Source organism: Heliangelus exortis, chromosome 4 (genome assembly GCF_036169615.1).
Source record: "Heliangelus exortis chromosome 4, bHelExo1.hap1, whole genome shotgun sequence".
NCBI classification, from domain to species: Eukaryota; Metazoa; Chordata; class Aves; order Apodiformes; family Trochilidae; genus Heliangelus; species Heliangelus exortis.
In genome coordinates, this window is record NC_092425.1 from 17958584 (window position 1) to 17984652 (window position 26069).

The window sequence follows — 26069 nt, forward strand, 5'->3', positions numbered from 1 at the left end:
CATATTAAGCAATGCTCTAATTTGGGGGAGACAAAAGTAGAAATTAGTACAATCAAATCAGAGAGTAGCTGTTAGTCCAGATGGATAGGCAGATGTTTTCAGGGATGCTGATGATGTGGCTAGCACCATGTGTGTATTCAAAATAGGCTTCAAAAATAGTCTTAACATAGCCAAAAATGGAGGTGGAGGGAGACTTATGAGTAATACAAGGTATCTGTGTCTGCTTCTTTTCTTCTTCCCAGCCTTATTACTTTCCAACATCTACAGAAGGTAAATATTAGTGTTTCCACTATTTCAATTACTATGCTGAAGAAAACACTCTTATGCATCTGTCTTACGAGGAAAGGCTGAGAGAGATGGGACTGGAGAGGAGAAAGTCAAGGGGAGACCTTGGCTACCTTAAAGTAACTAAAGGGTGGTGCAAGGAAGGGACCCAGACTCTTCTCAGTAGTCCCCAGTGGCAGGACAAGGGGCAATGGGCACAAGCTGGAACATAGTAAGTTCCATTTAAATATAAGAAAAAACATCTTTATTATGAGACAAGGCACTGGAACAGGCTGGCTGCCCAGGGAGGTTGTGGAATCCCCTTCTCTGCAGATACTCAAAACCCACTTGGACACAGTCCTGTGTAATGTGCTCTAGGTGACTCGGCTTTAGTGGGAGAGTGGGACTAGAGGTCCCTTCCAACTCTGACAGTTCTGTGATCCTGTGAAAACAATAAAGTTTATTTTGGTCAGGCATGTAACCTATGGAATACCAAGGTTTGTTTTACAGATGTAGCTGGAGGTTTATTTGAATTCAGAAGGTCCAGTGATGTGCAGGAGGTAGGAAAATCATCTTTTTATTATTATTGCCACTATACAACATGCTCCAGCTAAGAAAATATATCATGATACCAAAATGGACATGTAAAAAATACAAAAAATCCTGATTGTTCAGACTTTAATTGAGATTTTAATCAATCAAGGAAAGAAATAAGATTTAAATGTTTAGAAAATGAGATTTAGTAAGTAGACATTTAAATCAATGCCAAAGCATTCATCCGTGAATGTATATAAAGAAAATTCATACATATATAGCTAGAAAACAAAAATATTTTTAAACTATTTTATAAATAGCTAAAATCCAAGAAGATAAAAACCTGTATTTTCTTGTGTCATATGCAGCATATTCAGTAGCATAGATAATGAAGAAAGAGAATTTTTTCTCTTGTTTTCTTTTACATTTCCAAAGAGAAAAGTAAATTCTCGACTCCTTGTAGGCACCTTTGTGTTCTAGACTCCTGAACTGAATTCCTAGTCTGAAGAATTCAATATGTAAATAAGTAGACACTCATGACAATTAAGTGAATTATATGAAGTAAGTCAGGCCCACCAAAATACACTTGAAGTATGTAGATCAGAACTAACACAAAGAAAAAACTGGCCTCTATTACTACATAATAAAAAATCTTCAGAGGGGTATGTTTATTCCACTGAATAAATACTATTGTCTTCGTAGAATCAAAATGGGATAGCAACTTCTTTCTGCAGCAGATTTTCCTGTTCATCTCTTTGTTATTAGGATACAAATGCTTGAACACTGTTACTGCTCTAGATAAAACACCAACCTTTTTCATCAAAAATTACTGTTTTCAACTTGTTTATATTTAAGTAAAGCCAAAATAACTAACATGAAACCATTATTTATCTCTTTGATGATGTAAAAGGCGTTTGGCTGTACTGTTGAAAATGAATCCCTTGGGATGCTGTAATCTTCATAACTTCTCCATTTAGAGAATCATCTTCAATTATTGTTATCAGTCCCTCAGCAATTATTGATGGGCTGAAAAAAAAAAAAGAAGTTAGTTTAGAATAACTATGTAATAGAACATGTGAAAAGAAATGAAGAAACTCAATGTAAAGCTATATATTCTGCAAATTAGACAGTCTGGTATTTGAACAAACCTAATTTCAAGAAAAGCAGAGGTGATGTGAGTTTTTCAGAAAAGAAATTCCATCTCCTCAATTTGGAGATACAGCATAAAGCAGCAATTTTACAAATCACCATTTGCTCACTCTCACTACTGCTCAATCCTTGTGGACATCCTGCTGCAACTGAGCTTCCTATCAAAGTTTTCTTTGTTAGGACGATGGACAAAACCAACCCTTACTCAGTCATCTGCAGATCTTTGCTGTTGGTTTATCCCGTTTCTGTAGCAGGACGGACATGAAAATTTGTGTAAGGAGAATTTTGTCCCATGGCGTTTGCTGTGAGGTGCAGTATATTTTAGAAATTAAAGTTTGGGCAAAACAACACAGTCACAAAATTTCTTTTGCTCAGAGCATCGGAGCAGCTAGTTGAGAGAAACGGAGGAAGTGTTAAAAAAATACTGCTTTATGCTTGTCTTGTTCTCAGACACTTTCCAGGAGTCTGCTTTTGGCCTTTGTTGGCAATCCTGTAACGGGCTCGGTAGCTTTGGTCTGATCCAGGTCATTGCTCCTGGGTTCTTATGAACTCAGAACAGTTCTGTGAGGTCTTGGTCTGGTGTTTATCTTGATTCACTTGCAAATTTTGTGGGAATTCAATACAAGTGATATACCCTGTATCTCACAAGTGCTTAAACAAATTTATGGAAGAACATAAAAAGTTACTTATTAATATTTAACCACTAATATTTCATTACTTAACACCTGGTTTCATTATTTATTTTTTCAATTTAACTAAATATTTAATATTTAATTACTGATTACTAATAAATGACTATTAAAAAGGAGTACACCATCTTTAACTTGGGAATATGAATTACATTTCACTGGGAAGTGGGAATGCATAAAGAGAAATGCCACTAGGTAGGTAATACTCTTAAAATAACCTCAGATATCTGCCATTTATTTCTTGTAGATATGATAACATTTGATAGACTTTTATCTGAGGCAGCATTTATCTTTTATTTTTGCTGAGAGTACTACTGTGTGTGTTGTTCTTTAACAAACTGGAAAAAACCCCACATTGTCTGACTGTACTTACTCCATCACACCATAGAACTGCATCATATTTTTTATCTCATCCTTATATGAATAATATTGTCCCATATTCTCTTCTTTATCTATTGACTGAAGAATTGGTGTGTTGACAAATCCTGGACAAATTGTGTTGAGTCTCACTCCATAGTTTTGCATATGAGCAGCTAACTAGAAAAGAGAAAGAGTTAGGCATTGGTCATCATCATTTTAAAACAGTATTGTGTACGTAATTTCTCAAAGAATGAGATTTGCCACTAAGTACTTTGCAGCATTGCCTAGTGAGCAAATTTTTTTTACTGCTGATTGGTTTTTTTCAACAACTAAGTTTGAAGCGCATTTTTTGTAGTACTTGTACTAGATTACTAGAAAAAAAGGATCTGTTTTGCTGGGAGAACAATTCTAGAGGAAATCAACACTCTTCTTTCCATGCAGCTGTTTTTTTCTATTTTTTTTTATTAGTGCATGTGGCATGCCATTGACAGTATTCCAGGGTGATGACATAACTCTCATAAGCAAAACTTAGTAAAAAATCTTCCCTAAGTCTGTGCTTCCAGTCTTACAAGATCTTTCTTATAAAAAGAAACTTTCTCAAATAAAATCAGATTTTAACTCTAAGACTGTATTTTTCTCCCTCACATCAACAGAATTTGGTCTCTGCTCCTGGAACTGTAATGCTAAACCTTTCCAGCTGCTCCACTGAGAAAGTCCCAGTGAACTTCAGGAAAGAGGCAGGAGTTTTTCAGGAAGCAGTTAAAGGACATGATGCAAGTGAGCAGCACAGATTGTTCTGGGAACAGCAGGGCCCTTCAGTTGTGGAGCTACCAATGTGTGCATGTAGCAAAAAAATCTGGTGAGCAGCCCCGTGTATGTTGAATGCAGGATGGACTTACCTTAATGATGGCACACAGCTTAGGAACAATACGTGATACATCCAAGAATAACCATAATTGCTCAACACTGACATATTTATTTTAATATTTAACAGGAATAATGTCTGTTATTATATAAATCACATAACCATTTCATGATGTGGTAGTCTGCCCTTTTGTAACAGAAGAAACTGAAGTCTTGGATATTTTGTATCATACCTGCCCAGCATTAGGCTGTACTACCTTTCCTGGTAAATAGAGTGATACTCTATGTTTATTATTCTCTTTCTCCTTGGCATTGGCGAAAATGATAAATGACTGGGATGGAGTTAAGAAAAAAATTTTTAAAGCTTGGTAAGAATATGACTTTGGGGCTTCTCCCACTGTCCTTAACTTATTTTGCAACATCTTTCTTCCATGCTCCCCAAAACTCAAATCAGTCATAAACAGGCACATGCCTTACTTATTTCATCTTCGGATTCCCTTTGTGACATTTCTTTCCTCCACTGATTCAGACACTTTGCTTTCCTCAAGTGAATTAGTTCCAGTTGTGTTACAATAGAGAGGGAACATGAGAAACTTAGCATGTTCTCAAGGAGCTTCTGATACTGTTTTCAAGAACACATACTTACTGCTATTGACCGTGTGAATCCAATTACACCATGCTTTGTGGCACAGTACACAGGCTGGAATGCAGCAGGCATGAGTCCTTTAAAATAAAAAGGTAGGTGGATAAAGTTGTCAGCTACACCTGCTTACATATATAGCTATGATGTAAAAAAAAATTATGGATTTATAGAGATTCAACAAAATAGATGAGTAGAAATTTGCAAATTACATTTTTTAATTTGAAGTATGTGTGAAAAAGGTATGAGATTGATAAAACCAAAGAAGAGTAATGAAAAAGTAAAACTTTTAAGAAGAAAAGTTGTATCTGTGAAGTATGATTTAAAATGGAGGACAGGATCTGGAAGAAAATTCTCAAGGGTGAAATTTTTGACCACCATCTGTGAATCTGTAAAGTATATAAGGTATGCAAAATATTTTAGATAAACTTGGATTGCAGACACCCTAACTGCTGAATGTAAATTGCACAACTGCAATCAGAGTGATTTCAGGGAGGAAGGGTGGGAAAAGGTAGGGGAAATAGTGAAATCCATTCTGACTACTATAACTGATCTAATATTACAAAGATAATGTATCAAAACATAAATATAATGTCTGACTGAAATTCCCTGTCTATGTTGCTTCTATGAATAGTAACAAAGCTCAGCTTCAGATAAAACCTTTCCCCTAGTCCTAAGAATGAATGTGTTGCACTGCTGCCCAAAGCACTGTCAGCCACTGCATCTGCCTGGCCAGTAATTGTCACTGCTTATTTATTTGACACTGTGGTCAGTACTATAGCAAGTACATTCTCCTTTGCATAGTGTTTTTTGCTTAAAGGAGCATCTACAAGCAGTCATTCAGACTTGATGCCCCATCTGAGGCACTGAAACATTTATTTTACTTACAATACTACTCTAGCAGTATTTCATAGGTGATAGATTTTTAAAAGAGATTTAAATTAAATAGGGAAGCCATCCTGCAATGGATAAATGGTAGAAGCACTAAGAAGTGAATTCCAAACAGTGCAGAGAGAGTATAGAGATACATGAGTAAACACTGTGAATGGATTTATAAGATGAAGACTTCAGATAGTAAGCAGAAAACAGTGAAAGCAGAAACGTGGATAGGAAATCTTTTTGAAGTATTTTCTAGATTGAAGTAGATTGGTTGAAAAGGATTTCATTGTATGGTACCTCCTGCGGTGGGCCCTGTTCTGGAATGAAAAGCCAGGATGATGATTTTTAGAAGGGAAAAGAAAAGAGGCAACAATCCTGGGTAATGTCATTAATATCTTCTGCAAGGAAGAGAAGAAGCAAAATGAAAAATGTCTACTAGCATTGTGAACCTTTATGGTGGGAGTGGGAGAGCGTAAAATCATTACGGTAGAGAAAGAAGAGAGAACAGAAGTTTTGGAGGAAAATTAAAAACTTAATTCTGGTAGGAATAAATCTGATGGCAAAAAGCTTGTCAAGAAATGTTGACAGACCATGTGTGTCTATACATTTCTGCCCATTATGCCAACAATTTCCACTATACAATGACAGCTGAACTGGTCCACATTGATGCTGTAGTTCCACCTGCAAGCTAGTTTCTTATAAATAGCAAACTACAGCCCGTCCTGATGTTGGAGGGTGAAATTTATCTGTGTTCCTGGCTGTGGTATTGTAAAATGGGATAGTACTTATGAAGTCTTAAAGTTTGATTCTAATAGAAGTCATCCCAGTTAATATTCCAGATACATTTCTATGCATTCTTTGAATGGCATTCTCTTTGTTTGTGTATATTTAAGTGATGCAATCAAGAAAGAGTAACACTTATCTCAGTGCAGGTGTGGAACACGCTACCCAGCTTTACATATGTATTTGACAGAAAAATTATGTATGTCATGGGCTCTTTGCTCTGGAATCCATTTTGTCTGAAGGAAAAATGCTGTGAAGCAGCACAAAGCTCTGATTACAACTCTGACAGCTTTGAGGGTTTATTTTTGTTTTAGTGCTACCTTGGTGATCCAGTGAAAGCAACACTGTTATTCACACTGTTCAATGATGGGGATCTAAGAACTTAAAATAGTGGCTGGTTGTTCTCTTAAGCTTGTATTTATCTGTTTATCTTATGTAAAGCAAAATGGCAGTGAAGCAGACTGGAGAACATTGTGCACAAAATAAGGGAGGGATGAAGGGGAGGGTGTTAAAATGGATGATGTTGGTGCAGTGTATCCCTGGAAGGTGATGCATGTTGTTTTCAGTCTCTCTCAGCAAAGAGAGGCAATTATACCTAGATTTTTCCTCTCTCTGGATTTTGCTGCCTCATTGAGCTGCTACATGAAAGAGGACAAGAAACTTCCATCTCCCCTTGAACGATCTTCATTGAGAACTGTTTGGTGAATTGCAAATGATTTCATGAAGACTGAAGGTACCCTTTGGCTTACCAAAACCAATTCAAATAAGCCTGAGTGCCAATGTTAACTGTGGTTTTTTTTTTGTTTTCTCAGTTCCTGGCAGGCTGACAGGGATAGCTGTTACCCTTGGTTATATGCTGGTCCTCTTGTTTTAAGTGTCAAGACCACTGGTACTATTCGAGACCTGGTGTCAGAGCTCTCATTACAACTGCTTGCTTACCATGGGTAACAGCCTCAATATCCACATCTTACAAAATTAATACTGGAGATGGAGCTGCATCAGTAAGCATTAATTTTATCACAAAACTGTATTGAAACCAGTTTTCCCCTTCAGCCCAGTAAAGGGCTTTGAATAATGCAGAATTAGCATTAATCCCCAGCTTTTACATGACCTTTCTGCCCCCTGTTTTCTCTGCCGGTTCAATTTTAAGGAGCTTGAGACAAACATAATTTCTGTTTGATACTCTCTTCAAGTTTCATGGAATAGCATACTTCATGTTTGGACAATTGTGGCACAGAGAATACAAGGTGCAAAGTCTGTTTTCTAACATGACCATTGATCTCACTGAGGCTTTGATCAGAAAGCACCACTTCTACACTATGATTATAAGTGCTTAAGCTCTATTCCCAGTTATACTTTAGTACTTTTAAAAGTTTTAATTATTCCATTATATTTTCTCTCTCTATTGTGACAATCACTGTAGTGTGAGGCATCCTAAACCTCTAAATTTTCATCCTTTATGAAAAAAACACATGAAAACACTGGAATGTAAGTTAGTGGAATGAATTTAAAGCAAACAAAAAGTGTACTTCTCTATAGCTTGGAAAATATTGCCAAAGTAATTTGTTTTCTTTTCTATATTAGGTTTTTTTTAATAAAATATACTTGTGAAAGCCTACTGCAACAGATAGAATATTAACAAATAAATGACATCACAAGATTTAGACATACTTATTTCAATTAAATGTCTTTCCAAGCATATCACAGGAATCTTGCTTGTTGCCCTTAGGCAAAATTCTGGATAAACGGTATGGAATATGGTTACAGTGTTCTTTGAAGGCCGAAGCCTCTTTTGAAGAAGTTGATATGTAACTAGGAAAACAAGCTAGGGGAGTGATGGTCCTACAGAGTGAGGAGAGAATTGGTTCTCTCATTCTTAAGGACAGCAGTTATACTGCTGTGGTCTGTGTCAAAACAAAGGAGACACAGAAATCCTGGCAAAAATTTTAGGCCGTGCCATTTCTAAGAAGTTTTTTAACTGTGAACTGAAGTCTCAAAGCATTAATATGGCTTTACAACAGAAAGGCATCCAGATACACTACAGATTGTACTGTAAACTACAAATACACTACAATTTTTAAGATTAATACTTTTGATTTTTTTTTTAATCTGCTAGAATCCAGACAGACACAAATTCAGTTTTATGTAATAATTTCTTGACTGTATGAAGGCTTTTAGAACAAAAGTCTAGGCACGCAAAGTCATTCCCTTTGTCTCTTTCCTTAATAAGAGTGTATAGGTACCAGCCACCAAAAGGTAATAGGCAATGTTCAGCCTCAGGAGTTAAATTTAGTTTTGTATACTTTTTCCGTTGCATGTGACTATTCTGTAAAACAAAATTAAAATTAAAGTATGGAGCTTCCCAGAGTAGAAAATTTACAACATTTTACTCTTTAAATTTGAAATTAAGTTTATGACATTGCAAAAACCTGCAGACATTGGCATTATCTTTTATGGGGCAAGTTGGCAGTAAAATACATTTCCTATTATCTCAATTGTTTAGTAGCATTACTTCCTCTTGCAATGAATACACAAATTCCATAAAATTAAGGAAGTTTTATAGCTTTGAGATGCAGTGGGTTAGGAGCTGGGTGCTTGCTGCATGTCCTTACATATTTCTCTCTCTGTATTTATTCCAGTCTCGTGGAGACACAAGGAAGATTCAATACAAGAAAGAGGGAGGGACAGTCTGGCTTTCATCCAACTGAATGAACACTTTAAGCATCCACTTCATAGGAAGTCTTTAAGTAGTTCTGTGGGTGTTTGGAAATAAAAAAGAGTAAAACTTGATTCTGTCCCTAGTTCGAATCGTTGGCAAAATTCCCATGAAGAGCTGGAAACTAATTAGTGCTTCAAGCAAGTATTATTGAATGTTACATAAGCACTAAATATAACTCTTCTTGCTGCCGAGCAAGACACAAGATTATTTGCTGTCTGCAGAGCGTATCTCATAAAATCTTAAAACTTGGACAGGAGGGATGAAAAACCACTCAAAGGCTTAATGATCAACAGAAGCTTCCTCATAGAAAAGAAAACACTGGAAGGGAATGCTAAACTAGCCAGTGAGAGTTTGCCTTTCACATGTGGAACAAACTGCAATACTTAGATTTCCAGACCAGAAAGGAGAGTCATAAAGCATACATAATAGTAAATAAATAAATAATAAGTGTATGTCAGCTTTCCAAATGTGTTTTCCCTGAAGGCCTTGGAAGCAATTGCTACATACAAGCTGTGTAAAAGCAAACAGATCAAAGGACGCTTTGCTGTTGACAGGTTCCTGCAATCATTATGGCACAATGTTGATAGTGAGAAAGTGAGTAAATGAAATTTTCAATCAAATAATTAAAATGGCACTTACAAGCTCTTACCAAACTGAGAAAAGCTAAGCTCTTAAGTCTTAGAGTAATTTTGTCTTCATTTGAGTCTAGTTAAAAATGGAATCAAACTTCTTGCTACCTCTGCCCTTTCTTAAGCACTGCATGGGCATCAGCACCTCTGCGAAAATGTTTAATCTTTTACTTGTGTTGATGAACTCTTGTATAATAGCAGTTTCCTCCAGACTAATTTGGTCCCAATATAATGTCCCATTGAACCAATGGAGATAAACCTACTGGCACGAGTAGGCAATGCATTAGGCAGCATTGCAAGTGCTGCCTTAAAGGTACGTGGAGACTACTCACATGTGAGGGGAGTTGGAGCAGGGGCAGGTGTGTGACAGTCTTCATAAAGCAGTCTGATCTTAAGCATTCCTGCAGCTCTGCTACAGTGGATTTGAATGGAGCACCTGCTACTGCTTGCTCGTTTTGTGAAAAAAAAATATCTGGTTTTCCATATTGGATGGCCAATAAATACTCCGTAATACAAAAAATAATCTGTTACCTGGAATTAAAATTAGGTCTATACATTTGAGTTTGTTTCATACAGCCTGGTGTCAGTGTTTCAATTCAGCAGCGTTATCGGGTAGTGTTGAACAAGCAGAATGAATTGAGGCTAGCTAGGTTTTGCTCGATGTGTGGCAGTAGTGATAACTGTAAAAAGCTATTTACATCAAGATTATTAAATATGAGGCTGATAAGTTAGGAAAATTACTGATTTTTTCATTGAACTGAGTTTAAAAGAAGCAAATGAAAGTTGTGGTAGTTTGGTATTACTTTGGTTGTTATGATAACAAACAGGTCAAAATGGGAATAAACAGGAAAGAGCCATAAGAAAGGAGAAGTGTGCCAGATCAGTATGATTAATTTATTTAAGGGACAAACCAATGAATAGAAAGTGCTCATAAAATATATTCTTACCTGCCAAAGATGAGATATTAATGATTACTCCTCCATCACCTCCATTTCCTTTTCTCATGTATTCCACGCCAAGGTATGTTCCTCTAATAACAGATGTCTGATATGGAGGAATGGATAATTATATTTGAAATATATTTCTTTTTTGTGCTCCTAAAAACTGAATCTTGCTTTTATCATGATACCTAGAACCTGTATTTCTTTACCAGTGATTTTATTAATACTTGGAGATATTACACAGTCATGCAACTCAGTGACTTCAGAAGCACAATTGCAATGTATAGACATAATAGCAGTTTACTTATTTTTCTCACTAATATATCAATTGGTTGCTCTGTGTGCTTATTGTTTTTAACAGGAACCAGATCTGGAAGACTGTGTGTCCTGCTCTATTAATATTGCTTGTTTGCTGCCCAAGAAAGATGAACTTAAGCTGCCCATTAACAGAGATAAAACACCTTGAGACTTCATTTACAATTTTGCATCCTAATTTTGATAATAAATCTGCTTTTTTCATTTTCTCTAGTGGAAGCATTTTATGTTATATTTTCAATACCAACTTATTTTCAGTTTACCAGTTTCATGGAATATTGTAAAGAAAAATATATTCATGAAATACGAATAGTTCAAAATTTTAAGCTTTTCCTAAGCAAAAAAAAAAATCCACTTAAATGTTGTGGGTGTTTTTCTTTTCTCCTGGGAAGTTTTGTCTTAATTGACACACTTTCTAAAGTGTTTTGATTAATATCAAAAGAATGTTATTGATGAAATGTTTTAACAGAAACTTTCCAAAGAACTGTCTTCACTGGCTGGTAAAATAGCATGCTAAATCTGATTTCTCTTGCATGTTCTGGAAAGCTTCAGAGCCATTATAAGTGTAGCCAAGTGCTGTTTAATGTTTGTTGAGTGAAAATTTTTAAGGATTTCTTGAAAAAAAAGACTGCTAATGCCCACAACTGTTGCTGTAAGGTATACATATTCTGAATGTAAACTCCTTGGCAGCTCAGATGAAATTAAACTTGGGTTTAAGGGTGTATTTTTTGGGGGTAGGATTTTTGTTTTGGTTTGTTTTTTTTAAATACATACACACGATGGGCTATACAGAGACATTTTAGAAAGGAAGGGGTTAATGCTGCCTATGGAGAGCGGGTGTAGGTCCTATCATGCCCTGGAGCAGTGTTGCATCCTCCAGAACAGAAAAAGAGAATTCCACTCTAGGATGATTAGAGGCAATAAATCAATTGAAGAAGGAAGTATCTTGGGGTTTCTTGAGGATTTTTATGTACCTCCAGCCTTCTCATTCAAAGAAATAATAGATCTAGATGAGTCTTTGGCCAAACCACAATTATAAGACAAGGAAAAAGTGGGTAGCTTAACTCTCCTATAAAAATCACTCTACTGTGACTTTTTCTCTTTTTCATTTTTCAAGTAGCTGGGGAAGCCTTTGCCTTACGTCGTTATTGTGAAATGCTGCCTTCAGAATTAATGCATGCTTTAATTCAGATATTTTCCTTATACCTGTTGGCATCCTTGCAAAATATTTTTCACCAGATGTGGCTCGTGTCAGGTGTCGAGGCTGTATCTGACACTTGGGCTGGTAACACAATTTGTACTGGAGATAAACCCTGAACCAAACATACAGGGTGAGAAGAACCAATCTGCCTGCACAGTCAGCAGATGTCACTTCAGATAAAAGGTGTTGTGTGATAGATATCCCATTCTCTTGCCAGAATTACCTTCTCTCCAGGAAGAAAATCCTCTCCATAGTTCTCCAAGGAAGAACAGCATTGGCTCAACTGATCGTAGTAGGAAAGTCATGCAATGTGTGCCTAGAAGTGCCACTTCCCTGTTGATCCAGCTGAGCCAGTGAAAGGAAGCTGGCTCTCATATCTGGGTGCCAAACACTGGAATGGCAAAGAGGTTTTCCAAAGAACAACAGACTGTGGACTATTGTTTCCCTAAGAAAATAGCGTGTTGGGTTTTGGTTTTGTTGCAAAATCCATCTTTACAAGTGCATAAATTGCAGTCTCAGGCCTCCTATCAAAGGAAATACTACTTTGGATTCCTATTTGTTGACAACAGAATACTTCATCTGAATTCTAGAAGAAAGCCATTACTTCACAATGCCTTAAAATACACAATAGAAAGTAAATCAGGCAAAGAATTATGTCTTTTGTGCAGCCCATTTTCCTAGTTTTGAGATAAGATGAGAAATGTCTACAATTTGCCTTGCAATAGTGGAAGAAAATAAAACTATCTTCAGATTGTACAGTTCTCCATGTATACTTTTAAGAATAATATTTAATTATGAATATATATAAAAATATATAATAGTTTAATTATGAGTACTGTACTTGCAATTAGATGTAGGTACGGCAAAAGCAGGGACTCACCTAGTTTTTTTTGCACCTGGCTACTGAAAACTAGTATCATTAAAATCAGAAAATAATCTAAATTATCATCCTACTAGGTGTTGAAAACAAAGCTTATCTTAGTGATACTACTGTTTTCCTCCCAAAATACAGTGTTGTACTATAGCATATAATGAAGATAGAACATCAAGGTGCACTGCAGGTCCGAGTGTGTTCCCAAGAAAGGCAATTTTAGTCTTCAACTGCCAGTAGAAAATCTAGTATTTTTTCCAATTAAGTTATAATGGCGAGTGTGGGAATACCTCCTAGGTTCTTGTATTTATTAATAAGGTTTCCATTGCCACCTCTTGTCTTATAGTTTTGATGTCTCCTTATGCATGGCAATATTTTGTGCTGAGAAACTATATCTGCATTCCTTCACTGCTGAAGATGACTCCTCTATTGTTATCAAGTTTATAAGGCAATATGAATTATTTTGAGAGAACAAGTTGTTAATCAGTACTCATTCCTAACATTATGTGTATGTTTCTGAGCTAATCTAGTTCAGTGCTAAGGATAGTGAAAGAAAACAAATGAAAGAGCCATTGACTTGTGGTTTCATAAAGCAGGTTAGCACAGAGCTGGAATTTGACCCAAGATCGTTTGACTTTCATACTGTGATGTTGTAAATTGATGGCTATCTATGAGAAAACATTTCAAAGTACTTCATAAACTACGTAAGAATAACTTCAGAAGTCTGAAACTAAGTGCTACAAGACTTATCTATGGAAAATTTCAGCATTTTGCTGGTGGACAGGGAGGTGGGACTGACTTTTTCACGTAGATTTTCTAGGAAGCAGGCAGGTTGCAGCAAGAGTGCAAGTCCCTTGGCATTCCTACGTATGTTACTCTACTTGCCACATGAAACGAGGTTGCAGGAGCTCAAGTTTTAACTTCCAGCTCAAAGTCTGGAAAACAAGAAGCCTAGAGGCAGAGGTAGAAAGGTGAAAGGAATGTGCAGCAGGATTTGATCATCTGCTGGAAATGTACAAGTGTGGTGGTGAAATACTGTGGTTTAGTTTTTTACTGTGCGGTTTGCTTCCCATCACAAACACACCTACACACCCACTCCTGAAGGACTGTGCTGGTTTTGGTTGAGATAGAGTTAATGTTCTTCATAGCAGTTGGTATGTGGCTGTGTTTTGGATTTGTGCTGAAAACAGTGTTGATAATGCAGAGATGTTTTCATTACTGCTAAGCAGTGCTCACACAGAGCCAAAGCCTTTGCTGTTTCCCGCCCCCTCAGGTGAGTAGGCTGGGGGTGCACAAGAAATTGGGAGGGGACACAGTCAGGACAGCTGACCCCAGATGACCAACAAGATATCCCATACCATGTGATGTCATGCTCAGTATACAAAGCTGGAGAAAGAAGAAGGAAGTGTGGTGGTGTGATGTTGTTAGTCTTCCTAAGCAGCTGTTAAGAATAATGAAGCTGTCCTGGAGATGGCTGAACACTTGCCTGCCAGTGGGAAGTAGTGAACAAATCCCTTGTTTTGCTTTGGTTGTGCACATGACTTTTGCTTTACCTACTAAACTGTCTTTAGCTTAACCCAAGGGTTTTCTCACTTTTTCTCTTCTGATTCTCTTTGTTATTCCAGGGTGAGAGAGTGATCAAGCAGCTGTCTGGGGCTTAGTTATAGGCTGGGGTTAAACCTTGACATAAGAATAGAATTGCAATAACTAGGCATAAGTAGTTTTTTGTTCAGATAAATTTGCTTTTGTTATACCTTAACATTGATCACTGTAAATATACATCAAAACTGTAAGCTAAGAGGATAATTGATTTACTGTGCAATTAAGATAAGGCTGTGTCTTTCCTACTGCAATATTAACATTATATTTAGAGATTTCTTTATACACTTTATGTGTAAGGATAGACCCTCATGCAACTAATTTCAAGGTAAATGGTACATGTCACTTTTTGGTGGCTACGTCTCTCCCTAGGCACTTCATCCTCTTTTTGACATCAAATTATGCTGAAGAATAAGCAACTAACCATTGAGCAACAGTTAGTTTATTTCTGGTTTACTTAGAATGCAAGCTTTGTAAACTAGTTACCTATGCCATTTTATCTTCTACAGATGATTTTGTTTCGCTTTGTTTTTCTGTGTTGATAATGTTAAGAAGCAGTGCTTCCTTCTGTCTGGACTGTGGGACCTGCTGGTGATTCCCAGCTGGTGAATCCAGCTATCTGTTCTGAGCAAATTATCTGGGGGTGAAAGTTCAGTCCTTGTTATTTCTCCTGGGAAAGGAGAGCAAGGTGTACGGAGCAGAAGAAGGTTGGAGAATACTTCTATGAGATCCCTTTTATCATTTGCAAAACAGAACAGCCTTGTGATGATCATGAAGTCTTTGTCTCAAATAAATAAATAAAATTAATCACTTCTGAAGTTTGCCTAGTTACCCTTCTGGTTTCTTCTGAGACATTAATAAGCTTTTTGAGGAATAGTTCCTTACTGATGAGCAAATGAATTGATTTGAAAAGGTTTGCTCATTGCTGGAACTTTTATTTCACCGTGAGCTATATTATGTGGAGCCACACATATATATACAGTGTTGCATTCTCTTCTCCATAGTACCATTTTAAGTATTTTGCTTCTGACAAACCATGAATTAAGTGGGCTTATTTTTAGAAGAAGAGTTTTCCAAGTTTACAGAAACTTGTTACCTTTGTAATTTATGGAAATAAATTATGCAAACCCATAAAAAATGTAAAAGGTTGGAATCATTTGGTACTGCCACATTTTGGCAAGTAATGAAGGATAAGACTGTAATGCACCTGGACAATTTTTACATACATGTTTGAATTCTGCTTCTTTAGGCAACATTTAAATAATAGGATCTGTTTTTTTCAGAATGCTGAAGTTACGGCCTTCAATTTAAAGTTTTGCCTGGATGATGTATTAAAATGTGCACAACCATCACATAAACAGAAGACAATTATGGTTTTGCTGTTAAATCCTTTGGTGAGTCTAATTATGGAATCAAAAATATCTACAAAATAATTAATTTGTTGGCATAAGAAAATAAGAGTCAAAATGTTATATAGAGTACTTCTGTACTTTTGATTTAGGTAATATTATAATGTATGTATGTGTGATACCAGCACTGCTACGTTTACCTGTATACTGCAATCTTTGTAAGTTTTCAGAAACATCTGGTATAAGCATGAAGAAGGGTTTTCCAAGTAAATTTTGGTATTGTCTTAATATAAAGTATGCTAAGTACATTTGTAAAGAGAAAAGATACTGTAATTATAGTGGCCAATATAATTACAGTTGTTCCGGAAAGCCTACATCAACACAAGATAAAATTAGGGAAGCTTCTTAGAACACCATACTGGTTTTAACTAACATGTATGTTCACAGCTCATAAAGATGTGGGCACTCTTCTTTAAGTTCTTGAAGAGAGAAAAGTAAGATTATAAAATGTCAGGGTTCTTATGAAGCTGAATGCCAGAAACACTGTTATTGTCATGCTGGAGGCAGGACTCTTGGTAAGACTTTGTCCTTGCACTATTCTGTGTGTGTATTCTGTATGTGTGTGTATGATGGATGGACTGTTGAAACTACACTGGTAATATCAATTTAAAATGGAATTCCTGTATGGTTGCAAAGATTTTTTTTTTATATGTCATAATAACAAGAATCCACATTTGTATGGGCATGAGTTGATGAAGTTGCCATTGATCAGCTGATACCTATCAAGTCAACACTGTAAGCTTTGGAGTTTTGAGGTGAGAAAGAGAGCATTGCTGGAATACTTAAGATATTTATAGGAATATTAATAGAGTAACAAAAAGATGGATGTTAAGCACAAAATATAGCCAAATGGTGGAAAGCACTGCAACAGAAATCTCTTCTATAGCAGCTGACAGTCTTTTTCTCCTTATCTTTATCAAGCTGCCTTTTCTTGATTCAGGAAACTGTAATCACTACAAGTAAAAATTGTATTTTATTCCCTGTTTTTCCTCTAAATTAAGTTCCACTTTTTGAACCTGCTTCTTCACTTCTGATCTTTATGCTTTCTCAAGCATAAGGACTTATGCTCCTTTAAAAACATTCCTGAGGGCCAACCGGTTCTGTGAACTGTTTTAGCCATAAAGAACACACCCCATATGTATTTGTTCTGATTTATCTTGCTCTGTACTGCTCTACTTTCGTACTTTGTACTTTAATCTGAGGCAGGGAATATTTGTTGTATCAATACATAAATGATACCTCTGAGATGAAGACTGAGATGTAGAGGGATTTTTCCCTTTTTTTTTTTTGAAGAAGAAAATACGTGCATAATGTGTATCAAAATGTGTGGTCACAGAACTTCTTGTTCTTCGGGATATTATGAAGGATACTTAAATTTTCTGACACTGGAGAAACAGAGGCATTTTAAATTCATGTATTTCCTGCACATTTCAATCCTTTCTCTACAATGAGCAAAAGTACATTTAATGGAACCAACCAACATAGTAGACTACATGCAGCAGCTGTTATTTTTCCACTGTTAGAGTTAAAAGCAAAAAGTACAGAAATCTTGCTTTATAGAAATTATAGTAATTAGATAGAAATGCCCCATGGAAATAAGCTAGCTGCTTGACTCGGGGTTAGACAGAGAACTAATATTAAAATTAAAAAGTAAATGAGGAGAAAGAAAAATAAACTTAGAGGCAGTAGCTTAAGCTAAAAATATTGATCTGTAAGACTTGGATGCCAGTTTCTCTAGTACTTGAGATGGTTCAAACCTGCCTGGGATCTGCTTCCGCTCAATCGTTTGCAATAAGACAAAAAGAAAAGCAGAAGGAGGTTCTCAATGCCTTTTGTTTGAAGCTCTTGACATTGAAAAACTGTTCGGTCATCACTCTAAGTTAGGATGTATACCCGGTCATTAAATATCATCAAGATTTGCTGCTTAGAAATGTCTTAATTTTTTTGAGCTAAATTTAAAGGTGAATCACAGGCAAACATGTTTCTCATATGGACTTCAGTTTTTCTGGTGATGACTAAATACCTGTGCTTGCAAATTTGACAGCTGTCTGGCTGCACACAGTATCTTGTATTCTGTGTTAAACCAGGCACAAAACTAAAGATAAGTCAGTGAACTGGGACATGGTTGAAGTCTTTTGAATTCAAGGGATCTGTACTAATAGATATTGCTGTTGAATGGCAATTAGGATGTCACACTCCTGCTACTTCACAATATAATATTTCCTGGTGTTTTGTATCAGACTATCTTAGAAATGGAAGAGGAAGGAAGAAATACGTGTAGTTAAATCTTAAAGAAAACACAAAGAAAAGGTAGAAGAAATTGAACAAATGTATTTGTCTTATTGTGAAAATTTTAATCTGTGGTGTTAGTTCAGAATGAACTGATTTGATCTTGGATAGATTTGAAAGAACAAGAAGAAGTATTATTACATTTAACCTATAAAAAAACCTATGAAAAACAGAAAACAACAAAACCACACATTTCCCCTGAATTTTTTCTGTAACTTGTCTCACACAAGGCTTGTGTTACTTGTCCTGTGGGTTTTTTTGTTAGTTTGTTTTCAGGGAGGCATTAAGATTCAAAGATTCAGGTACCTTTGTCTTTAAACCTTTTGACAAAACCAAACTTGTAATTTACTTTTCCTGAGCTTTCTTGTTACATTGAAAAATTTCAAACAACTGGTTGGACAATTCACCACATTGCACTCTTCCAAGTTTCCTTTTGCTACCTTCTTTGCAAATCTAGATTACAGTACTCTGTAAGTGTGGCCACAGGGGTGACTTGCTCAATCACCATTGAATTAGAACTTCACAGGAGGCAGAATACAAACTGCTCAGAATTTTATTAGCCTACAAAGCTGGTCTTTTCTTTGGAGCTTAGATTTTGTAGCAATGTAGTCTAAATTAAAAAAGTTTTAATGAGAAACAGTTCTTTGTGGTCTCACCCGATGAGGTAGCAGATGATATCAAAGCACTGGTAATCATCTGCTTGAAAGTAAATGTTACAGGCTTGCTGGATGTACTGGTTTTTAGCAAATATGTGCTGTAAAGTGGTGTGTTTCTATGAGTGACAGTGGTGAAATGGACAACATAAAAAGCTCAGACTGTATGCTTGCTTCATTGGTGAAGAAAACGTGGAGCTCTTGGTTGAATGAGTTTTCTTGTAGTATCAACAAATGGCAACTTCTCTAATGCAGGGCAGCCGAGTCTCTCGAGTATTAGAAGTGTTCTAAAACTTACATGTAGACAGTCCAGGCCTCCTGCCTAAGCAGGTCTACTGATCTGGGCAGCAAATTGTTACACCTACCTGGGATTTCACTGAATTTTATAGAAAGAGAATTTTGCCAGGTATTGCCTGAGTGCTTCTACACAGTGCTGCACGTCTTGGATAGACAACTTAGAGGCCCCACCACACACACATTTATTGTTTCGTACAAATGCAGTTACTGTTTCAATAACTGTGTTTACTAATCCTGTAATTCATGTTCTGTCATATGGCACAATCTGTGCAAGGACTGTTAAGTGTATTCCAGCAGTCAAGTAAGTATGAACAAGTAAAAGGAGAGAATGCTTACCAAGTTAACTTGTATAGTGCTTTCCCAGTCCTTCTCATTGTTCACTCCAGCATTATTAACCACGATATCCAGCCTTCCAAAATGTTCAATTACTTTTTTGAAAGCACCTACAGTAAGATCCAAGGGTGAAATTTCTTAGCATATGGAAAGTAAGATAGAAAATGCAATGCATGCATACAAACCAATGTATTATTAGTCTAGCAATATATCTTCACTGTTTTATTAACCACTAATGAACAACATACAGTTAAATTCTTTATCTAACCATTCACTAATATTAAACATACTCAGGAAAACGGAAAGGATTAAGATGCTTCAGTTGCCTTTTCACTCAGTTTTATAATGCCTGATAATGGGAGCTAATGACAGCTAATGACAGTTCTTAGCAACCATACATTTTGCATTAGATAGCAGGTTTAGCACTCTAATTTTATAAATTAAGCATTGATTTGTAATAAGCATTGATTAAGTGTGATTTGTAGTATAACATAGCTACTGATCTCAAGATTTGGCACTTTTAAAAGAAAAATAAATTCTTCATGTGTTCAAGAACAATTTTATTGGTTGAGATTGAATTTACACTAAGAACACTCGTCTTACTCAGTGATATTGTAATTGAAAGACTTCTAATAGTAAATAATTAATCATAATTCTTGTTTAAATTTACCCATTTATGAATAAATTCTTATTTACCAGCTTACTTTCATAATGTGATTCTGAAATTCAAATTCTTCCTTCCATAGATTAAAGTAGGGACCTGTCTTCCAAAGAATTTCAAAATAAAGAACTGGGAAACTTTCCCAATGACATGGTGTTCTGTCAGGTGACAGTATTTGAACTAGGATGACATCTGTAAGAAACATGATGATGTCATAGTGATAAGCAAAGTCATCTAGGCTGGTGCTGCTTTGACAATGTAGCTGGATGAGGTGACTTCCAGATGTCACCTGGATGATTTTCCATGGCTACAGATGTTATCTGATATGTACATATAGCTTGTTTGGTTTTCCCTCTAAATGTTGTTCCTCATCACTAAATATTTACTGTAGAGTAAAGCAAGACACCACTTCCCCAGTATTGTTTTAAAAAACATCATTTGATGACAGCCTAAAAACCTAGAGTATTTCCTGTATACTGAAATTATGGTTTACAGGCCTTAATGAAACCACTTCACTAGAAGGTGATCTCAGGACCATCCTAATTCGGATTTTTATTTAATCTTTTGTTATGAGTGTCAGTCAGGAGCATAGCAGCAGCATTGAGACATCTACCTCCTTTATAGCAGTTGCAGGTATTTACAAATTTTTGTCTTCCATCAGACGGCTGGTACTTTCACAGTCTTTTTTTTGCTTGTATACTGCAAGACCATCATGGTCACCATCTTGTCATCAGAACAAGAGCTGGGCAGCTGATGGAAAGGGTTTTATTTGTTCAATTGCCTGTATTGTACAGATTTTTAAAATTTTCTTATTCTTTACTAGAACATTTTAATATTACTAAAGCTTCTATTTTTGGCTGTTTGCCTTTTTGGCTTTTGTTTTGTTTGTTCTCCAGTTTCTCAGTTTAACTCTTCAGTCACTTCTCATCTTTCCAACGCTGTGTCAGCATGAGCAAATAAAAAGCTTTGACTTCATTAGGAGCAGAACTAATTATTTAACTTAGATTCAATAAGTAGAATAGATACAATTTGGGTCCTCAATTAGCTTCCAGATTTTGGAAACGCTCTCCAATTCCCCTTTAAGCCTTCTCTAAATAGCATCTTCCATCAATCTCATTCTTAATAGAATCTTTTACCTTCAAAAAACACCATGGATAATACTACTTTAGGCAATTATTTGTTTATAAAATTCACACAGTCTTGACTAATTGGAGTTTTCCAGCTTGCACATCGAGAAAAGAGCTAAAGGCTTTTCACCCATTTTCATATCTATGCTAAAATAAAGAATGATTAGCAAATTCGGAATATCCCATAGTTTACCTGCCAACAGTAAACCCGTTCATTATCTATCCTGAAAAAAATAAGCCTTACTGAAGATTATTATTAAAGTTAATCACCCAAACACCAGTGTAAATTGACTTGGTCTCTTCCCTTTTTGAATGCAGATTAATTTGGTATCTACATTGTACATTAGTTAGTGCTTATGGAATCATAAAAGTGAAAAGCAGATGACTGTATGAAATACTGAATGAAGAAAAACAAAAAGAAGGATCCATTTTAAAGGAGATACAAGAAAACCGGTGGAAAGTACAAACACCAGTTTTATGTGTAACTGCCTAAATATTCAGGGAAAGCAAAAGTAAATGTATAGTGGGACAAAAGTGAAACAAGATAAAAGACTTTTGTGAGGGACCATGTGGAAGAGCCACCAGAGAAAGGATTTGCCATGGCTTGTAAGATTAGTAACTTGTAAGATTAGTAACTTGTAAGCAGATGATTTCCTACCCATAAGTGTTGTGTACCTACAGATACTATTTCTAGTGCTGTGACTTGTTTCATATGGAAAGGGCTTAACTTAAAATAAGAGGAACTTCATTCACACACCTGACCTTTCACATAAAAAGCAAACACAGGACTTGATGCATACCGTAAGAACTCTAAACACTAGAAGTGAAATTCATCTGAATTTGTTAAACGGTGGCTTTCAACTGCAAGTGAAGGAAAAAACCAAACCAAAACAAAACAAAAAACCCCCCCAAAAAACCCAAAACACACACAAAATAAGACCAAACAAACAAACAAAAAAACCCCAAACAGAAAATAAAACAGTAAAAAATACTGTAACCAGCAATGCCACTAAAAAAATACCTCAGGAACTGCAAAGGAGTGTAAGACATGATTGCAAATTTAACCCAAGAAGCCTGCAGCAGTAATGGTGCAGTATCAGAGGAGTCTAAGCAGCAGCTGCCTGGTTTTGCTCTCACCCCTTGCAAGAACCCATGCCAATTCTACTCTGATTGCTCTTTTTCTCCTTACTTGGTTCCAAAGCCTCCATCACTGACCCATCCTGCTCACTCCCATTCCTGGTGCACACTGTTTGTTCTCCACTGGATTGGCACTGAAGGGAGGAGGATTCCTTGGGGGGGGAAACACCTGTGCTGCAGGACATACTATTCCTACCCTGAGGAGGCTTTTTCTTGCTCCCAGGTTACTCCTCCCACGTGGAGAAAAAGTCAATAATCATCCTATCTGATAAAAACTTTGTTTGCTGAGCAGGTCTCAAATTTAATGTCCAGCATTTCTCTTGCTGATAGACAAAGTAAATCTTTGAAATTTGTCATAATGACACTAGCTTGGAACAGTGAACAATATTACTGATTTCTGGACTAGTTGCAATGTTTTGTGAAAGAGGAATGGATATGCTCAGTCACAGCTGTTGAGAAAACAGCCAGTGAAGTGCAGCGAATAAAAGCAGAACTAGGAATGCTCACATCTAGCCTGACAAATGACCTTAGGGGGAGGGTACTGACAAAAAAGCCAAAATCTGAATCTGAGTCACTACCTACAAATGCATCTCTTTAATAAGGTAACTTTGATGAAGCGATGTGCCTGTTATGAAATACTGTGAAGAGCTCATCAACATTATACAATATTCTAATATCTCAGTAGGGAACATAAATACAAATCATACATGAGGGGGACTCCTTGACATTCCCTGCATCTGCAAAATGTGGCTGAAATGTTACCAACCCATGTTTAACACCGTGAGAAAGCAGTGTGCCGGATTTTGCCAATTCAGCTTTGAGCTACAGCAGCACATGTTGAAAGTAAGTGTGCTGTATAGGAAGAGCACTGCAACCAAGAACACAATTTATTACTCTTGTGATGAGAGAGTGCAGCTTGGAGTCTGTACTCATAAAAAGCAAGTCCGTGACTTAAACTTTATATATATTACTCATAAAATAACAAGTATCTTCTGCAGAGGCTTTCGTATAAAAACACCAGACACAGCACTCAATGGAAATTATTTCTTTGGCTTTTCTTTACGATGTGCCAACTAACACGATGAAATACACACATGCTGATAGTGATATTTCCCATCTGCAGGTTCAGAAACAAATCCATTTCGAGGCCCTGTCAGGAGCAATTGGGAGCAGGCTGTCCCCCAGGAACCTCAATTGCACACTTATTGGTGCAGCAGCCCAGGCTCTGTCAGGTTGCTGCACGTCAAGCAGCCGGAGCACAGCGCTGGCACTTTCCTCCTTACCTTTCAGTTGCTCCTGATCCGTAACATCGCACTGGATGAACACCGTCCTCTGCGCTTCGAACTGCTCGTCCAGGGCCGCCTTGCTCTCCTGCCCGGCCTCGGAGTTGCGGTCCAGCAGGGCTACCTGGGCGGGGAGGGAGGGAGAGAGGGAGAAAGGGAAAAGTTGAGCGGCGGAAAGACGGACAGACAGAGGGCTCCCCGCCGAGCCGAGCCCGGGGGCTGCCGCCCTCCGGCGCCGGAGGGTACCGGCCGGAGGGGAGCGGCGGAGGCCGAGGGGCGGGCGGACTTGCGGGGCTTACCTTAGCGCCCTTGCCCAGCAGCGCCTGGACGAAAGCCCTGCCGATGCCCTGCGCCCCGCCGGTGACCAGGGCCACCTTGCCATTGACGTGCATGGTCTCCGCGCTGCTGCCGCCGGACCCACGCCCGACGAGCCGGAGCAACCTAGCGCGGTGTCACCTGCCCGGTTTCCTCCCTCCTTCGCTCGCTCCCTCCCTCCTTCGCTCCCTCCCCCCTGCCCTCCCTTCCTCCTTCCCTCCTCCTCCTGCCGCTGCTGCTGCTCATTCCCCCTCGCCCTCCACTCGTGTGACCGAGAGCTGCCCGGGGTGGGGGGAGCGGGGGTGGAGGAGGCGATTGAATCCTTCTACCCAGTGCCGGGATGATCCTGAGACCAGGGGCCAGAGAGAAGAGCCCAGCTTCATCCTCCTCAGCCCTCCGGACTTTTCCGTCGGGAACCCCCCGCCACCCCGCCTGGCGGCCCCAGGGAAAAGGGTTCTGGGGAAGCCGGAGCTCCCCTCAGGAGTGGAGCCTCCATAAATCGCGTGAGAGGAGTTTACTGGCTTTGATAAGGGCTCTTGGCAGTTCCTAAAGTTGTATGCGTTTGGGTTGGCCCGAGCTGTGTGAGCAGCAAGTGAAAGAAAGCAATTGAAGGAAAGTTCAGTCTTGAAAACAAACAAGCGTGCACTCTTTTTTCACACTTCAAAACACCTCACCAGCTTTCCCCTCCTCATTCTGCTAGTAAGTACAATCTGTTTGTATAAAAAAGCAGCTATTAAATGTTACGGCTGTTAGACATACCAACGGAACTGCTTTCTAGATATTTTCAGGTCTGTAGATAAGATAGCTTGTACCTTAAAAATGTTTAGCATCTTCTACAGCTTATAAACCAAATTCTGCTCCATAATGTGAATCATATAAAACTCAAAATTATCCAATTACTAAGATGCATCACAATACAATAGAAATAAGAGCAGCTTTAACTGCTGAATTAAACAGCTGAAATAAATTTTCTTGCTCATTAGCCTATTATGATATTCACAAATGTTATTCCTTAGAAAATATAATGCTAGAGAGTGTTGAATAGACAGGAAAAATCCATTGTTCCAGTCCTAAGCTCTATAAACATATGCACATCATGTGTGTGTCTGTATTAAGACACACTCATTTTGGGGGGGAGGGGGGGTTCTCCATTTTCTTTTGGCTGGTTTATCAGGTTTAAACTTTTTGCTTCTGTTTTCAAGGCCCTAAATACTCTGACTCAGGCTTCATCTCTATCATTAATGTCTGTTGTCATGTTTCCTTGCCCCATCTTTTATCCTAGCTGCCTGCTCTCTACTAGGCTGCCATCATGTATTAAATACCCTTCTTTGGTATTACCTAGAAAAAACAAATTATATCGCTACTATCACCAGCAAACAGTTACAGGACCATTAAGCTAACTATGTTACCTAATTGAATAAATTGAGTAAGGCAAGATCTTGTTATTATAACCTTTGTCCTTAAAAATGTGAACTAATATAATCCAGCTGCTAAATTGGATAGCAGCCATTTAGTTTTCCTAAAGACTATGATTCATAGTACTTCATAAAAGCAGTCAGAGCTGGTCTCTGGGATTAGTGATTTGTTTTAGTACAATACCTGTATTTCTGGGAGGACTCCAGATTGGTTTGGAGCTGTGAAATTTGTGCCACCTAAACTGCCATGCCTAATGAGCTCTTTCCCAATCAGCTGAGCCAGCTTCCCTAATTTGTTGAGAGACAAGTACAGTGCCAGGTCAAAGGCACATCATGAGAACAGTATTACTACACAGGGACCTAACAATAGCATTACAGTGGAGTCTTTCACCCTCAGTCCAACTCTGATAAGTTCACTTCAGCTCTCCCTACTTGCCCCCCAACCTTTGACCAAGTCATAATCGAGAGCTGTCATGGTCTATTTCCTTGACATATTAATATATTTTTGTAAAGTGCTATGCAAAAGAAAAGATCAATAAACCCCTCCATGTTTCCAAACAGCTGTAGTTGGAATGACCTTTGGCAACTGTTTTCTAAATTGTTGATAACTTGGCATGAATACTAAGAACAATCTGGACTCTTCAGAGATGCTTGGAATGCTTTAAGATCTGAGTGCAAACACTGTTTCTCTAAAACAAATCTTAGAAGTCTGT

At 37.6% G+C, this 26069-nt stretch overlaps 1 protein-coding gene across 6 annotated transcripts; it reads right to left on the bottom strand.

Annotated features, from left to right (window-relative positions):
* Window positions 1-816: 816 nt before the first annotated feature.
* Window positions 817-24634, bottom strand: HPGD (15-hydroxyprostaglandin dehydrogenase). Of its 6 annotated transcripts, XM_071743201.1 has the most exons (7): window positions 23926-24634; window positions 23627-23750; window positions 19422-19528; window positions 10458-10554; window positions 4507-4583; window positions 3010-3173; window positions 817-1824 (listed from the first exon to the last, which is right to left on the bottom strand). In XM_071743201.1, the coding sequence occupies exons 1-7, from the start codon at window positions 24016-24018 to the stop codon at window positions 1686-1688; spliced, it is 801 nt and encodes a 266-aa protein (XP_071599302.1). In that variant the 5' UTR covers window positions 24019-24634; the 3' UTR covers window positions 817-1685. The 6 variants fall into 6 exon arrangements, with proteins under 6 accessions (XP_071599302.1, XP_071599303.1, XP_071599306.1 ...); XM_071743202.1 differs by lacking the exons at window positions 23627-23750; window positions 23926-24634 and adding an exon at window positions 22396-22506; XM_071743205.1 differs by lacking the exons at window positions 23627-23750; window positions 23926-24634 and adding an exon at window positions 22344-22363.
* Window positions 24635-26069: the final 1435 nt, after the last annotated feature.